We start from the raw sequence: 18,369 nt of genomic DNA, 5'->3' as shown, positions 1-18,369 counted from the left end.
TCTCTTTCAAAATTTTGGCAAAAAAAATTTTAATTTATTCCGTGGTACAACAAGGCTCAAATTCAAATGTGACTCAGTGCATGTTTGGTTTGACTTTGAAAAAAATCAAAAGCAATTTTAAAAACGTAGAATTGATTTTGGGTGATTTTAAGATGTATAGTTAAACAAAAGTAGAATTGATTCTGTCTCAAGAATTGATTCTACTTGAAGCTAGAATTTGTAGCTTTTGTCTTTATAATTGATTCTGGATGATTTTTACACTATAATTTATTGTTCAACTCACTTTTAGATAAATATATCCAAACATAAATCAATTCTACTAAACTCGATTATGATAAAATCAATTCTACCAAACTCAATTATGCTAGAATCAATTTTGTCCACCGTCAATCTAAACACACCCTTAGTATTTATCCTATAAAATATGGTTTTCACTTAAGTTTCTCAGATTAACGTTGTTCACCTTCGGAGAAACTTAAGTAAAAACCATACTTTATAATATAAATGTTGAGTCAAATGTAGACCTTAAGTCTTGATGTACATCCATGTCATTATAATTTATTTATTTTTATCATAAATTAAGGGAGTGGACCAAATAGTGTAGTAGGAGTGAAGTTTACGAATTAACGCGTAACATTTTTTAGTTAAAGAATGAAAGTGAAATATTTAATTAAAGTTAAGAAACTAAAACATGTATTAAGCCTATAATTAGTCTATTTTACGTATAATAATAGCTAAGGATATAATTAATCTATTTTACTTATAATAATAAAAAGTTATTTTGAGGGATATATCGTGGATGTTCAACTATTTTGTTGGGAAAACAAAAAATCATGTACATGTGAATATTTGCGGATAAAATATATTGTAGTTGGCCAAATGCCCAAATAGCTGAGGCCTAATTCATCTTAAGTCTACTCCATTTGTCTCAAGGCATAAAGTTCATGTCACACCAAAAGTAGGATAAATTATCTGATCTCCACTTTTCACTACACCCATCTTGAATCTTGAGCTGATTTGGGCGTTGTAGTGTTAACCATGCATGGTCCATCCTGCGCCGCCATATCGGAGATCAGCATCACTGGTTCAGGATTCTCAATTCATTAATTGCATCCAATTTTGGTTCCCTGGTTCAAGAACAGAACAATGGCGCCGTCCGTGTAAATATATTTTTGATTCTCGTGTTTTCTACGATTTCACTTTCACTCTTTAGTTCGCAAGTTTGTAACCTACTCATGTCACTAAATAAAGAGCATTCATAATTGAACACGAGGATTTGTCGTGCTCAGTCCGATCAAGCATCGTTTCTACTACGATTCCTCAAATTTCTAGATCTCCGATTTCCACAAAAACTTCCCAAAGTGAAACAAATTAATAATCTTAAATCCAAATTCAGATTTGTTTCTGAATTGCCGGAGAATGGAGGTAATTACTTCAAGTATCCTATCAAAGGTTCCTAACTAACCTTATAATCACGCTTCACTTTAATTATCTATCATCGATACGATCTTTATTGTAGCGGCTCATGGCATAGATCTATGAAGAACACACCTTCTATAGAAGGTGATAGACCTCCAAGCGATGAACGAAGATTGTGTCGCAACAGAATTACCAAATCGCGACTGAATAAGATGAACTCCAAGTACAAAATTATCAGCAATCACAGCAGTTATCATTGCAAATCATACTCTACATAGTAACAACGTTTATCACCATGTATTTCGGTTTTATTTTATCATATCCTATTGCCATCATTGATATCCACAACGCTTGTGTACTCAACAACGATGCATCTGTTAATACACCTATTCCTCTGACACGATAATACTGCACTAAAATTGGTAATCCAAATGCACGAAGATGTTCAAAGGATAAGGAAATTCCATAGATCATAGATAGAGACCTACCAGCGAGTGCAACTATGTACACCGCTGCTAAAGTCTTTGCGAGATATTGCATAAACGGTAGACTCCGAGCAACAGGCTTCGATGTGATGTCATCACCTTATCCAGTCTTCGTGATTCGGGGTTGGATGGTCAAGATAATATGGACCCTTTGATCTTCGATAGTTATTTAGCTCACTCCAACGGAGCGGTGACAGCCACACTGCACAAGTAGAACTACGAAGGAAAAAGAAGCACCCCATGCCCATGACGTTGATACAAGGTATCATCGAAGACAGCCCCGGTCGTCATTTTTATTTAACTTCTTGTCTAGCCTCGTCGACCTATAAGGAGACGATTTGGGAAAATAAAGAAACCAGGATCATTCTGTAAAGAATGAGAGGAAACTGCATAAAAGAGTTTTTAAGAAATCTCATCTTCATTTGACTATACATTTGGTACGAGTCGATCCCGGCCATGCGCCCAAGGGGAAACTCTCACGTCCCCATGTAGGCAACGCGAGTCACACTTCAAAGGATCATGGTGCATATTTGCACCAGAGTAAAGAGAATCTATGATGTTTTTGCCCTATTGCTCAGAAGGTGTCGCGCTGGACTATTCAATGAGATTGTCTTGTGGCTTCAGAATATTCGTTGTCATCAACAAGCAATGACCTCGATGGTTTCAACCACCTCACAGTGCCCGTCCGTTATGAAGACCCAAAGGCATCTGCAAGGGACCACCGCCTAGTAGGAGGGTCAAGATAAGGACCTTTACACCAAGGCCCCAATCAACCAAAGAATATGGAATAAAAGGGATAACACTGAATAATCATAATTCTTTCTATTAGTTATATATTCTTTAAAAAAGTTGCACAATTTCTATAATTGATATACAAGTTGTTAAATGATGCATTCACGAAGGAATATTGTGAGTTCCTTGTAGGATGGTGTGGGTTGGTCTTTTAAGACAGACTTCACGTTTAAGGAACACTCTTATCAACATAGTTGGCGCACCATCTCTAATGAACTAGCCACTCCAAGATCATAAGCGGTACAGCCCGGAGGCGCCCACCCCGAACTAGGTCAACCCTTGGGGCAAGGACGAGAGCCTTACTTTTGGCCAGGGACGCCTCCTAGTGATGTGGACTTAGCGCAATGACTCTTTTCAATCGGGGCTAATAAAAACAAAAATCCAATTAAGAATACAAAGTTGAAAGAAAAGCAAGGTCACAAGAGTTTGACAGATCATAATGTTGCTGATATGATCACCAAGACATTGCCAAGTTGTAAGTTTTGCCACTGTATGTAGTTAATAAAGCTGCATGAAGAAAGCTAGTTTGTTTTCTAATGTTATAAAGTTTGTTCCTAGGTAGAGATTTGTGAGATATTTGATCGAACTCTAGTATGGCCGAAGGGTAGCTTGTTGGTTCGACAATTTGACAGGAAATTAGCATGCCGTCAAGTCTGTTCACATGTTGTAGTCAAAGTATGCTAGGATTGTTAGCATGTCGAATATGACCTATTTGTTAAGCCCAATTATTTAAGTTAGCTTGTTTTCTAAGTTAGCTTGTGTAATGGGCATGTGTGTAAAAGCCTATTAGTTTAGTGTGTTATTTTTTTTACAAATAGAATTCTAGTCTCTTATCATTGCATATGCAAATCCTAATTAGGGTGAGAGAGATTATTTGTTATTCTGTAACACTTGTAATCTTGTTTCAAAGAGAAAGCAAAGAATAACAGTTTATAACCAATTTTATTGTGTTCTTCTTGCTTCCCTCTTTCTTACCCTTGTGGATTTCTTGCCAATCAAGAAATCGGTTATACTTTGTTATTTCCGCATCGTTTTCACAATAATAACATACTACAACAGTAAAATACAAACTTCCTTGCTTAAAGAGTATTTCAAATCGAAGAAAACTTACATTCACTTCTCCTAGGGACAATTTCATTCTCATGACCATTTCGCTCCACAAGCAGAGAGGCAGGCCGGAGCCTATCATCGACATTATTTCACCACAAAGGGTGGCCCCAAGATCCCTAGGACGTAACCTGCGTTGAGGAAACTAGACTCTGCCTTTTGGTTTTGAAGGAAAAAGTTTGAGTCACATGCCACCGGATAACCGTCGTCGTCATCGATCACTATCACATCACTAAAAAAGAAAGGAGCGACATGACACAGAAGCAATAGTCTTTAGCTGAAAGAGCCATCTGCTTCCAAATCTCTTAAAAAGTCCCTATAGTTAAAGACAACTATGAAGAGAATTGGGATAACTAACTCATCTAATTAATACCACCTCCGGTCCCATCTATAAGAAAAGATTCTCTTTTTAGATACATTAAATAAATAATGTATCTGGACAATATGTTGTCTAGATATATTATTTATTCAATGCATCTAGAAAGAGAATATTTTCTTATAAATAGGACCAGAGAGAGTAATTAACTTAACAAGCCAATACAACTAATAATACACATACTATGAATTTATGTTGGACATGTCTCTTTTTCCAAAGTGTATTCATTAAACAAATAACAAAATTCATAAAAAAATAGTTATAAGAAATGATTGAGATCTCTTTCTCCCCTTTTATGATTTTATTTAAAATCTCAACATTTTAACCCCTTTGCATAGCTGACAACCAAACCAAAAAAATATAAATTTATCAAGACCCCATTTGATTCTATAATAAATTTTTAAAAAAATATTTGATATTTTGTTTACTATAAACTTCTTTTAAAAAAATTCTTTGTATTCCTAAAAATTTGGGGAATGTGGAATCGCACACCTTAAATTAAACATGTTTACACCATGTCTTAGTTTAGCTAAAAAGCATAAAATATTGAAAGATATAAATCAAAATGAAGTGTGCAAACTTACACCAAAGTAGACAAACAATTATTATGCATGAAATGAAGAGAAGAAATCATGTAGAATAGAAACGAGTTATGAAGACAACACGTAGACAAAAAATGTGCATGAACGTGTCTATCTAGCATGCAAATAGGTGATGTATTGCATTGTATGTATCTCAATAAACTCCTACATGTCCGCATACTCTAGAATGAGTCTTTGGTTATAATTCTATCACATCATCATCATATGATTCATCATAACAAACGAATGAACACTACCTTAATAAAATCATGGCAAAAACAGTTAAGCCACATGAACCAAAGACACATTCATTTAATCTCTTGAGTGGACATAGCATTCCTGCTATTGGATTGGGCACATGGAAATCTGGTTCAGAAGCTAGCAATTCTGTCTTCACAGCCATTACTGAGGTAACTAGATCATTATATATAGCTTCTTTTTTGTGTAGAATATGAATTTTCTGATCAACTTTGTGTGCAGGCTGGTTATAGACACATTGACACTGCTGCTCAGTATGGTGTTCAAGAAGAGGTTGGAAATGCACTTCAATCTGCCATGCAAGCAGGTGTGGAAAGGAAGGATCTGTTTATCACCTCCAAGATATGGTAATAATGTTACATAATAATCAGAGCCGTTTCAAATCTGTGTAGATTAGTCGCAATTTAACCATGACAAAACAGATAAAAACCTTATTTAACTATAGTTTAACTGAGACAGACATTATCGAGGCCCTATTTAGACAGGGCCCTGTTAGGTAGTCCATTTGCACGTCAACAAAGACGGCCCTGATGATAATGGATATATTTTAGTGCCTATACTCTTTAGGTCCTTATGTTGATTCAATTGAATTTGTTGGTTGGTGTGGAATTTTGTGGCTGATAGGTGCACTGACTTGACACCTGAAAGGGTAAGACCTGCACTCAACAAGACTCTTCAAGAACTCCAACTTGACTACCTTGATCTTTACTTGGTAATTAATATGATTTCTTTTTCCACTTGTTGTAATGATTTGATATGAAAAACAGAAAATAGAAAAATAGGGTCTAATAATGTATATGTATATGGCAGATTCATTGGCCATTTCGGTTGAATGATGGGGCTAGCAGGCCTCCTAAAGCAGGAGATGTGATGGAGTTTGACATGGAAGGAGTGTGGAGAGAAATGGAGAAGCTTGTTAAGGAAAATCTTGTCAAAGACATTGGAATATGCAACTTCACTCTTGCTAAACTTGACAAGCTACTCAATGTTGCTCAAATAAGGCCTTCTGTATGCCAGGTAAAATTACGTTTGTTCGACGACGATTCATTTAGTGTCTCAACTTCCAATGATTTGTGTATATGATGTTTTGTGATAGATGGAGATGCATCCTGGATGGAGAAATAGTAAGATGCTTGAGGCTTGCAAGGACAACGGCATCCATGTTACGGTAACTAATTAACCAAGGTTTTAAATAATGGTCGCTTGTTTTGTGCTGCGATTTTGATATTGTCGACAATGAATACATGATACATTTTATGTAGTGATCATGACCAACTAACAAATCTTAACTAACTTTTGTAACAAAACTTACTGACTAATAACTACTTATAAGCAAATATAACAACGGACACAACTGACTCTATGACTCTAAGACATGCGGTTGATTAGGCTTTTCGGGCCGCTTAAACCGTGACTGCTATTTTGAATTTTCTTGATGGTTTTGTGATTGAGGTTATTGATTGGAATTGTCAAAATTGTTGCTCTCTAGGCCTATTCACCACTGGGATCATCAGATGGTGGGAGAGATTTGATCCATGATCAAACTGTTGATAGGATAGCCAAGAAATTGAACAAGAGTCCAGGGCAGGTGTTGGTGAAATGGGCAATCCAAAGAGGAACAAGTGTCATCCCTAAATCTACCAACCCAAATAGGATCAAAGAGAATGTGGTTGTTTTCAACTGGGAAGTTCCACCACAAGACTTCAAAAACCTTAGCAACATACCTGATCAGGTAGGCCACCCTAACATCTATTATAACAGACATCAGACACGACACTGACACTTACACATCAGACATATACACAGACACCAGACATGACACTGACACTTACACATCGATACCGGTAATAATTTAACAAAATGAATAAATTGAACATAATCACAAGTGACAATGTTGTATCGGTGTTGGTTTTGGATACCGACACGACATACTTTTTTTAAAAGGTGTTGGTCTTTTGGATCCTAGAATTGATTATTATTGTATGGAACTTTTTTTGGTTATTGATTATGCAGAGGAGAGTTTTGGATGGGGAAGACCTCTTTGTGAATAAGAGTGAAGGGCCATTGAAAAGTGTAGAAGATATCTGGGACCATGAAGATTAACAAATGTTGCATCAAACTATAATGTTTATCTTTTTTGTTTTCAAGGCACTTGGTAGAATTATATTAATGTACTAGTAGTTTACAAAAAGGAGTTAAGCTTGTTTTTACACATCAAGGTGCAAGAACTTTGTAACCACATATTTCTTATGCATAAATTGTTGTATCTGCTACATTACTTGTTCAATACATATTAGAATGAAAAATTATTCTGATTTTAAAGAATAAAGTTGACTTATCACAAAAAATTGTTCTGTTTTTCTCTACGTTGATATCATGACAATCACACACACGTAGTCCGACAAACACATATAATTCGAGTGTTCATGTCCTATAAGTTTTGGACATGTAAATACATCTTAAGAGTACGTGCAAATACGTCTAAAGAGTGTATAACAATCAGACACATAGACCGAGTTTTCATATCCTTCAAGTGTTATACGTCAACAATCAGACACATAGACCGAATTTTCTGAAAAGACTAAAGTGTAGTGTTCTTTTTTATAGATTTTTTTAAAATTTGTAAAAAGGTTTTGGAAAAAAATTACTCTCACTTTGAACTTATCTTAGAATTACTCCTTCCAAGTAAACCAACAATCTATATAACACACAATTCATAAATATTGCTATGAATATCAGTTAAGGTAAATAATAATTAATTAATGGTGGCTCCTTACAGTTTTATAAGAAAGCAAACCATTACATCATTTGAGGTATAACCAAATTTTTGGTACCCCCTAAAAATTTGAGTGAAAAATGAGATAAGTTTCTCACCACACATCATCATTAAAAAAAAAAAACTTCCACTCCTTTTTTAGGTAACACCAATATAAGTTCTAAAATCTTCAACCTCATTTTTCTCCACCTAAATATACAACTTTTGAGCTCCAAAATGACTTATTAGAGCTTATCACAATGCCTTCAACTTCCATTAAGTCGCTTAGATGATTGTCTTTTACTCATAATTCTAGCAAGCCTTGGAAGTCTTGATATTGAGTTTGCTCTAGCTAACCCTCCAAGAGCTTTCCATTCTTCATCCAGTTCAACACCAACTTTTCCTGCCACGGTTTCGTTGTCTTCGTTTCTCTGTGATTTCGCGCGCTTGCTGCTGCGATGATGTCGACTTTTTCTATTCATACTCGATTGAGAATGCGACAAAACAGGTTGATCGTCAAGAAACAAACATATGGCTGCACAATCGTCAACCTTCGATCCCGGATACTTGTATCTCCATGCCCTCACAGCGCGCTTTACTAACAACTTTGCTGCGATGGACTTCCTTGGTGCCGAAGCAACTATGTTTACTACTTCACTGTTTGTCAGCACATCCCATATCTGTCAAAAAAAAAAAGGATACAGATTAGTTTTAGCTAAAAGAAACCGAAAGCGTTCGACCCGAAACTAACATAACCATTTATGCTTACCCCATCAGTTGCCAAGACAACAAATTCATCTTGTTTGGTAATTTTTCTGTAAAACACATCTGGAGCTGCAATTAGGCCATAATCTTTTAAGCAAAAATCTCCGAAGGCTCTTGACATGGCTAGTCCAGGACAGTCATCATCAGGCATCCATATTCTGTATACATCTGGTTCTTCTTCCGCAGCGAAAACCCTTCCTTCACAGTTAAATATTCTCGAAGCTTCACCTGAAAAACATCGAAGATGAAAAGAAATTACACTTAGATTCGATAGGCTTGTATAATATAATGCTCGAGAATTAAGGCCAAAACCATAATACTAATACTTACTTGGAATATCGGGTTTTAAATCAACGGTAAGTTGAACAGGTATAAGTTGATCTCTATCCCTTGTACAAAGAATCGCGCGAGAATCGCCCAAATTTCCAACTATCAACTGGTCACCCTGCAATTTATACAAAAAAAAGCGATTAGTCCATGACGCGGCCGTGATTGATGATTTCGAACCATACGCAATTATGAAAACATCAAGTTACATGGTTAGTTATACCTGTTTAATTAAAGTTACAGCTGTGCAACCGCTGCAATAGCTATCAGTATTAATTTCCTGAGCAAGATGTTCATCCATTTCATCGAACGATTTCAGAAAACATCCTTCCCACGAAGCAAGCGATATGTTATTGCGACGGTTACTAACGTTGTGGACATCCTCAAAAGTCTCGGTATCTGCATCGGTAGCATCATAGTATCGGTTGGCTTTCTGTTGCGCCATTTTGATTGCTGCAGCCAGTTTCAACGGTAGATTGTCGCGAATAAACTGTGAAACCTTGTGGCCTAGAGGACCATGACCATCAAACACGCCACATAAGATCATGCCTTGTTCTCCGGTATAATCCTAAGAATATATCATATCCAACATTAATCATAACCACACATATGTCTTCTATTTCTGTATAAACTTTATTATATTCAGATCTTCAATTACATAATTACAAAATAAATAATAAAGCAATGATCAAGAAATGTTCTAACAACAATATTATCCTTAAAATTCACAAAAAAAACATGATGATTAAGATTAAGATTAAGAATGCTAATTAATTACCTCCCAAACAGTCATTGAATCTTGGTTGATACCTTTCTTACCCTGTTGAGTATACATAGAAACAGCTTTGGAAAATCCTCTTAATTTAACCATTGATCCATCATTTTCATACGTGACATGATCATTACTCTTCTCATCCTCATAATCATATTCTCCATCATCCCCCTCGCTTTCCACTTTGCCTTGAACAGAAACATCGTGGCTGCAACAGCCACCCATGTTTTCTGGAAGGGAACCCGACCGGAGGATGTTTTGGAGGAAAAAAGAGAGAGAAAGAAGAAGAATGGAGAGAAAAAAGGGGTCGGGACTCGGAAGGAGAGGTTAGAGAGGAGTTGGAAATGGTGAAAAATACATGAAAGAAGTTGGAACAAACAGGAATAGGGAAGAAGGAAATTGAAAAGTTGTTGTCATTTTGAGACAAAGTTAAGGTTGAAATATTTGCATATTGTGTTTGTTTATTGTCTGTATCTTCGTTGGGTTTGTTTGTTGTCTGTTATTTTTCACGGTTGGCAAATGTCATGTTTTTATGTAACAAACTTTGAATATTGACTTAATTAATAATTAAATTATGTTCATTGTCAAGTAAATCCTAATTAAATTATAGATATATAGTAATTCTTTTTGACTTATTCTTAAATCCATGTTCAACGTACTAATATTTTTTAGAGTGAAAGTTTGAATTATTATTTTACGGAAGTGTATGTGAAATTTTAATAACTTGAATTTTTTAATTATATATAAAATATTATTTATAAATAGTTATAATATATTATATAAAATATTTATATTGACTGTGCATAACTATTATTTTCACTGTAAAATATGAAATATGTATGGTTTAAATATGTGGTTCTAAGAGATGAAGTCATTGAATTCTACCTACCTGCAAACTACTAAAAATAAATCTGATTTTCATTACCTAAATTAACTTTTAAAAGTATTTTTCAAGTTTTATTTGTTAGGAAAATTTCTACCATTATCTATTAAAAATATATTATATTTTGTTGTAATTTTTTATCCATTTAAAGAAACAAATGTTTCGTAAAAAAAAAGTGATTATTTAATGTTATCATATTTTTGTCAAAAAAAAAAAATTAGCATTTAAAAAAAAGTTTTATTTTATGGTCCCTTTCCTTGAGTTTGGCCTACACTTTTTTCTGTGTTTGGTTCCTATGTTTTTCTCTGTGCTTCTTTCTTGGTTTCTTTGTGTCCCTCGCTTGAGAAATGATGAATTATAGTAGCAACTTATTTTAGGAAAATGTCACATCTGTGAGACCATGTGTGAAGATTATGTTTGGGAAATTTGACATTATCCGATAGATCTTATCTTTTATATGCATTTTTTAAAATTATTACAAATAAATTTGACTTTTTTAAATCTAATTCAATAACTGATATATTTGTTTTACATATAAATTAAATATTTATGTCGATGAATGGATAAAAAATAAAATTTTAAATGAATAAAAAAGTTAAATTTATTTATAATATTGATATAAGAAATTTATTCTTTTACTCATTCAATAACAAATATATCAAATATATAAACGACCAATCGTTAAATAAAATAAAGTTAAATTTATTTATAATAGTGTTCGAGAAAGAAACATGTTTCACTTATTAATTAACAAAAGTTTCAATAAGAAGTTTAAATATAATATCAATTTATAGTATCAGATTTATGTTTCTCAGGCTTATGTCAACGGTTTGAACTTTTACAAATTTTGATAATTTTCTTGTGAATTGGATCTCAAAGTCTATAATCAAACTCTTTATGACTATAATCTATGTAACAAAACTTGAGAACATATCAACCAACTTAAGAACTTTGATGTTTAGGATAAAGAATAATTACAATCAAAATAAATGATTTCAAGCAAAAATAATATACACAGAAGAATGACAACAAATCCTCACAAAGTAGAAAAAGAAGAAAGAAGAAAAAGAAGAAGAAAATAAATGATGAGTACACAAAAAATTTGTTCAATCAATTCGATCACATGGATTTAATCTCGTGGATATAGTAAGTCTCAAATTCATTATATTACTACAATTATTGCAAGAAGTTACAAAAGCGTCACAAGAAAATAGTCTTCTGAATTTCACAGAACTTCTCATATTTTCTACCCAAGTGTTTTTCAATCTCTCAAACTCACAATATATAAATCCCACAAAATCAAGGTGTTTAAAAATGTTTTTCAATCCCTTTAGATACCTTCAAAGACTTTATAATACTTACCCTTCAACCTAAGAATCTCTCACTTTGTTTGTCTAAATTTTTTTCCACTATGATTGTACCTCAATGACTCTTGTATATTTCTCGTACCAAGAAAAGTTTTGAACAACTTCTTTTAAAGGTGTTAAAATGGGTGTAGTGTGTTTCGTGTAGCCGCAAGAATGCTCCATGTTTCTTGCGAATGCATTGTGTTTCTCCTAAACACATTGTGTTCTCGCGAACGATGTCATGAGGTTTTCAAGGAATTCTTCCGTAATTATCCACCTTGACTTTAAAATAGATGATGATTTCAATTTAACCATATATCATCATACTTTCCTTTCCAAAACTTGAATCATTATTCAACATTCTATGGAGCCATGATTTGCAAGTTACTCAAAGAAGTAATCAAAAGAACTTTTGATAATGAGCTTTCGATGATGACATTTAAATTGAGCTTTTGATTATGCAACATGTATGCAAATTGTATGGAAACTTGCTTAGAAACCTTTATAACCTATGAGGAAGTCTTTTTGTTTAGTGAGGAATTTTGTATTCTGAAAGGGGTATTATTGTAAATTTACCAAGGAGTGTTTTTCCCTTTGATGAATAATTTATCCTTAAGGGAGTGTTTGTTTGAGTTAAAAGCCAAAACCCATAAAAGCTTAAGTTTAGAGATTTAGTTTCTAAGTTGCCGGTTCGATTCATATGCTTATACTGGTTTAAAAGCTTACTTCGGTCCGAGATCAGACCGGTTCAAAGTATCAACTCGGTTTGTAAGTTAAGCTCGATTTAAAAGCTTAATTGGCTTTGAGATAAGCCTGGTTTAAACTCTCATCTTGGTTCGTAGTCACCCTGGTCAAAACCCCAGTTCGGGTCGTGAGTTCAGCTCAATTTAAGAGCCCACATTGGTTCGAGATAAGCCTGTAGAATATCTCAGTTTAACTTGGGGACTAACCGCTTCAACTACTGTTTGGAAGGAAGACTAATCGCTTCTCTCTTGAAGTTCGTGTTTGGAAGGAAGACTTACGGCTTCTTTCCGTTATTCATTTTTTAGTTGAAAATTATCCAAAAACTTCATTTTTCTTTGTATAAGGGGGTTTGAGATTTTAACTTACTAAAATATCTTAGGCAGTACTAAAAGTCTTCTTGACTGAACCTGTGTAAATCTATGGTGTCATTTATCTTACCCTTAACTCTTTACTTTCCGCATATTTACTTTCCGCTGCAATTTGTTTAAAAAAATTAAAAATGGTTTTAAACTCTGAAAATAATAACGAAATGCTTTCATACTACCAGTTTTATAAAACCCACAATTCACCCCTTCTTGTGTGTGGAGTCACATGTCTAACAAGTTCTTGATCAAGTCTAAGGAATACTTATCCTTGTTCTAGGCACTTGCATCTAGTTGCATCCAACCATGTTTTCTTACTTAGGTAGTCTCACAAGCCCATGAGCATGGTTGTTCATCAATGAATATCTTTACCATTCACCCCTTTTAACCATCTTTGGTTGTCTTTGCTTTCAAATGTCGACCAAAGGTCTGTGGTTCTGAGTCTTGAAAACATTTATCCATATTCAAATCATAACAACCAAGGTTAGTACAATTATATCCCTGAAAGTGTATAATTTCTCTCTTTACCAAATCACGATTCAAATGATAATTCGGAGTTACTATAAATTTTATGTTGCTATAATTAAAATCAGGAGCCATAACACTCTCTTTGTCCCTAGTCTTCTTAGAAGGAATCTCCACCTCATATTGAATCATATCCACCATAGTTTCCCATTCTTTCACCTTCAAGTATCTTTTCTTCCACCTTTAACAGGTCTCGTCGAAAGTAATATATCTGCAAACAACAAAGCTTTGGAGACCTTCAAATTAGATTAGTATACCAGTTTCCTAAATCCCTATAACATGTTAGCAATGGTTATATGTGTTTTATACCTTATTTCCTGCAAAACTCGTTAAACTCCTATAAAACAACCTTCAGGCCTTTCTTAATTCTTCTTTCATTAATATGCTTGGATCTCAAATCTCATAGTTTGTTCTTGTCATAAAAGTTTTACTGACTAATGATGCACGGTGAATAAAATTATAACCATCTAAAATATATAAACCACATACTTTAGATCCTTTAGCCATGATCATTCCATAATATAAAATTTCAATGTCCGGTGTTTAACGCTAGTGTAATAGCCTAGATACTGAAACATGCTTATGGACACCAAACTTTTTCTGAGCTCGGGAACATACCTCACATTGCATAGAAAGAACTCACGCTAATAGAATAATTTAAGTCTGACTATACCAATATTATGAACCTCGCAAGTATGGTTCTATGTTTGAATAGTTTTTTATGATTGAATCAACAAGAGTAGATATCCCAAACATCATCAAGGAATGGACCTAAATTAAAAGTATGTTTTGACTTGAATCTTCAATTATTTTTATTTTATTAGGACCATGTTGTAAATAGTAGTGTATCTCTTTTAATATTAAAATATATACACAGTCACAAATGTAGTTTTCTAAAATATCACTCTTTCAAAAACCTCTTTGAGAGAGGAAAAAATAGTTTTTTAACTCACATAATCAATTATGCATATGTAAATAATCAATTATGAAGTGTATCTCACCCTATAATACATTATGGATGTGGTGTAATTGATTATGAGGCATATCTCACTGAGTAATCGATTGTAATTACTACATAATCAATTGTAATTCGAAGAGAGTCTTCTTCTATTGAAATTGTAGATATGAAATTTACAAGTTGAACAAGTGTTAAAAGCTTGTTGTAAAGGTTTCAAGTTCAACGCATGTTAAAAGCTTAGTTGATACTAAAATCTTAATGTGTTCTCAATGGGGCTGAATGTAGGCCACGAGATTTGAGCCAAACTAGGATAAACTTTGGTGTGTGATTTCTTTTCTTCATTATCCTTTTCATTTTCTATCTCCTTATCTTAAATATTTCCCTCTTTTTTCATTTGCACAAAATCTTTATCTTAAATCTTCATATTTATAATGTTTTTGAAAAAAATCACAATTCACATCTTCCCTTTTATTTAAAGTCACTTGGTTAATAAGTGGCATTAGATTCTAACATGTATCTATAAACTAATCTTCTCATGAGGCGGGATGATTTCAAATTCATTAAAAAAAACCGTAATCCTTCAATGGTTAAGGGTATGCTTACTACAAAGATAAAATGAAAATATTTATTGAATAAACAAATTGCAATATTTGGGATGCTATTAAAAATGATCATTTTGTTTCCTTTCATAAAGTTAATGATGTAGCTGTAGATAAACCAAAAAGCATATAGACCAAAGAGGAAAAATAAAAAGTGCAATATAGTTTGAAAGCCAAAACTATCTCACTACCACTTTATGTATGGATGATTTTTTTCTAGTATCACATTGTAATACTATTAAAGAAATATGTGACACTCTTCAATTTATTCATGAAGGTACTAGTGAGGTAAAAATGGCTAAGATGGACACATTAATCCATGAGTATGAACTATTTAAGATAGAACCTGGAGAAAATATCCATAATGTGCAAAAATGTTTCATCCAGATAGTAAATCACTTAAGACTTTGGGAAAACCTTTTCAAAAAGAAGATTTTATTCACAAAGTCTTAGATGCCAATATCATAGCTCGCAAGCTAAAGTTACTACAATTTCCAAATCGAAAGACTTGTTCGCCATAGATTTGACTACTATATTTGGTAAATTACATGAACAAGAAATCGAAGGCAATAAGAAAAAAATGACTTACACTAAAAGTGGCAGATGCCAAAGACAAAGAGTCAGAAAAAGAAAGAAAGATGGAAAAATAAAAGTCAGAAAAAGAAAGAAAGATGGAAAAATAAAAGTGTTAAAGAAATTCATAAGGCACGAAAAACAACTTTTAAACTTTCAAAAATAAAATGAAGAAAGATAATCATTCTTTCCAACATGCTTCCATTGTGGCAAAAATGGTCACATAAAGCCAAAATATCCGTTGAACCAAAGAAAATCCGAAAGAAACAAAAGAACACAAAAAGAAAAAAAAATGATTACATTGCATGTGATGAAAATTGTTAGAACAAGATTTGTTCTGATCAATATTCTTAGTTTTGATGATAACAAGGATATGAATTTTGTATGAGATAATGTGGTACTCTGATACACTGCAATTTCCCTTTCAGGAAATATATAAAGAGTATGCACAAATCAGCGCTCAGAAGCTTTGACTCAGAAGGTTCAGCATGCAACATCAGAACATGGTCTGGCAAGACATCAGAAGATGGTCAAAGCAGAATCAGAACATGGGTCTATGGAAGCATCAGAAGAACTTGAGTTCAGAAGCAGAAGCACTGAAGTTCTCATGGTATCACGCTCAGAAGCACTTCAAGGTCAGAAGACAAGAAGATGCTCTGCACCAAGCTGTTTGACTCTGATGATATTCAAACGTTGTATACACAAACATCAGATCAGAAGCAAGTACAAGATGGCAGGCTACGCTGACTGACAAAGGAACGTTAGAAGCTATTAAAGGCTACGTCAGTAGACACAGCGTAAACAAGGCTCGAGGTAGTTGACAAAAGAGTGAAACATTAAATGCAATGCTGTACAGAATACGCAAAGCATTAAATGCTCCCAACGGTCATCTTCTCATGTGCCTATAAATATGAAGTTCTGATGAGAAGCAAGTTTTAACTGATTCTGACGAATTCTGTGAATACTAACTTGCTGAAACGCTGGTCAAATCAAAGCTCACAAACTTCATCTTCATCAAAGCTCACTACATTGCTGTTGTAATATATTAGTGAGATTAAGCTTAAACTTTAAGAGAAATATCATTGTTGTGATTATAGCTTTTCAGAAGCATTGTAATACTCTTATAATTGATTACATTAATTTGTAAGTAACTAGAGTGATCAAGTGTGATCAGGATACTCTAGGAAGTCTTAGCTTGTGTCTAAGCAGTTGTAACTAGAGTGATCACGTGGTGGTCAGGATACTCTAGAAAGTCTTAGCTTGTGTCTAAGCAATTGTTCCTGGAGTGATCAGGTTGTGATCAGGATACTCTAGAAGACTTAGTCGTGGACTAAGTGGAAAACCATTGTATTCTGTTGAGATTAGTGGATTAAATCCTCAGGTGAGGTAAATCACTCCAAGGGGGTGGACTGGAGTAGTTTAGTTAACAACGAACCAGGATAAAAATAACTGTGCAAACTGTTTTTATCGTTCAAGTTTTTAGACTACACTTATTCAAACCCCCCCTTTCTAAGTGTTTTTCTATCCTTCAATTGGCATCAGAGCGCCGGTTCTAAGGTGCAAGCACTTAACTGTGTTTAGAAAAGATTCAGGAAGAGAAAAACGCTTCAGTAAAAGATGGCTGGTGAAATTCCAACAAATCCACTTCCATCTACATCTGGCTCTGCTGAGCAATATAATGGTAACAATGGTTATACTAGACCACCAGTTTTTAATGGTGAAAACTTTGAATACTGGAAAGATAAACTGGAAAGTTACTTTCTTGGTCTAGATGGTGAACTATGGGATCTTCTGATGGATGGTTACAAACATCCAGTGAAAGCCAGTGGCTAAGGCTTACAAGGCAAGAAATGGATGGTGATCAGAAGAAGCTTTTCAAGAATCATCATAAATGTAGGACTGTTTTGCTGAATGCTATATCTCATGCTGAGTATGAGAAGATATCTAACAGGGAAACGGCCTATGATATATATATATATATATATATATATATATATATATATATATATATATATATATATATATATATGAGTCATTGAAAATGACCCATGAGGGAAATGCTCAAGTCAAGGAGACTAAAGCTCTTGCTCTAATCCAGAGATATGAAGCCTTCAAGATGGAGGATGATGAAAACATTAAGAAGATGTTCTCAAGATTTCAAACGCTAACTGCTGGATTAAGAGTTCTGGATAAAGGCTACACCAAGGCTGATCATGTAAAGAAGATTATCAGAAGCTTACCCAGAAGATGGGGTCCAATGGTAACAGCATTCAAGATTGTAAAGAATCTGAATGAAGTTTCTTTGGAAGATCTTATCAGTGCCTTGAGAAGCCATGAAATAGAGCTGGATGCAAACGAGCCTCAGAAGAAAGGTAAGTCTATTGCGTTAAAATCTAATGTTAAAAAATGCACTAACGCTTTTCAGGCTAAAGAAGAAGATCCTGAAGAATCAGAATCTGAAGAAGAAGATGAATTGTCCATGATCTCCAGAAGGGTAAACCAACTCTGGAAAAGCAAGCAAAGGAAGTTCAGGGGCTTCAGAAGTTCAAAGAGATTTGAACGAGGAGAATCTTCTGGTGACAGAAGATCTGACAAGAAGAAGGCTGTCTGCTATGAGTGCAATGAGCCTGGACACTTCAAGAATGAATGTCCAAAACTTCAGAAGGAGAATCCCAAGAAGAAGTTTCATAAGAAGAAAGGTCTTATGGCAACATGGGATGATTCTGAATCAGAATTAGAATC

General features: G+C 34.1%; 2 protein-coding genes across 2 annotated transcripts; one reads left to right on the top strand and one right to left on the bottom strand.

Moving 5' to 3' along the window:
• The first annotated feature begins 4,948 nt into the window (after positions 1–4,948).
• LOC131611988 (aldose reductase-like) lies at positions 4,949–7,265 on the top strand. Its single transcript, XM_058883802.1, has 7 exons — positions 4,949–5,170; positions 5,241–5,365; positions 5,643–5,730; positions 5,829–6,035; positions 6,115–6,186; positions 6,508–6,750; positions 7,032–7,265. The coding sequence occupies exons 1-7, from the start codon at positions 5,030–5,032 to the stop codon at positions 7,119–7,121; spliced, it is 966 nt and encodes a 321-aa protein (XP_058739785.1). The 5' UTR covers positions 4,949–5,029; the 3' UTR covers positions 7,122–7,265.
• A 466-nt stretch (positions 7,266–7,731) lies between these two features.
• LOC131611987 (probable protein phosphatase 2C 65) lies at positions 7,732–10,119 on the bottom strand. The gene is made up of 5 exons (XM_058883801.1): positions 9,644–10,119; positions 9,089–9,433; positions 8,869–8,983; positions 8,543–8,766; positions 7,732–8,453 (listed from the first exon to the last, which is right to left on the bottom strand). The coding sequence occupies exons 1-5, from the start codon at positions 9,860–9,862 to the stop codon at positions 8,040–8,042; spliced, it is 1,317 nt and encodes a 438-aa protein (XP_058739784.1). The 5' UTR covers positions 9,863–10,119; the 3' UTR covers positions 7,732–8,039.
• Positions 10,120–18,369: the final 8,250 nt, after the last annotated feature.

Source organism: Vicia villosa, linkage group LG6, assembly GCF_029867415.1.
Source record: "Vicia villosa cultivar HV-30 ecotype Madison, WI linkage group LG6, Vvil1.0, whole genome shotgun sequence".
Taxonomy (NCBI): domain Eukaryota; kingdom Viridiplantae; phylum Streptophyta; class Magnoliopsida; order Fabales; family Fabaceae; genus Vicia; species Vicia villosa.
The sequence above is the reverse complement of the archived record's forward strand: the minus strand, read 5'-3'. Positions and strand labels throughout refer to the sequence as shown.

Excerpts from the sequence above, each read along its gene's own strand:
- LOC131611988 (XM_058883802.1), top strand. The coding sequence starts at position 5,030 with ATGGCAAAAACAGTTAAGCCACATGAACCAAAGACACATTCATTTAAT. Across the intron at positions 6,187-6,507 it reads ACAACGGCATCCATGTTACG|GCCTATTCACCACTGGGATC; the intron begins GTAACTAATTAA and ends GTTGCTCTCTAG. Across the intron at positions 6,751-7,031 it reads TTAGCAACATACCTGATCAG|AGGAGAGTTTTGGATGGGGA; the intron begins GTAGGCCACCCT and ends TTGATTATGCAG.
- LOC131611987 (XM_058883801.1), bottom strand. The coding sequence starts at position 9,862 with ATGGGTGGCTGTTGCAGCCACGATGTTTCTGTTCAAGGCAAAGTGGAA. Across the intron at positions 8,984-9,088 it reads CTGTAACTTTAATTAAACAG|GGTGACCAGTTGATAGTTGG; the intron begins GTATAACTAACC and ends TATAAATTGCAG. Across the intron at positions 8,454-8,542 it reads TTGTCTTGGCAACTGATGGG|ATATGGGATGTGCTGACAAA; the intron begins GTAAGCATAAAT and ends TTTTTTTGACAG.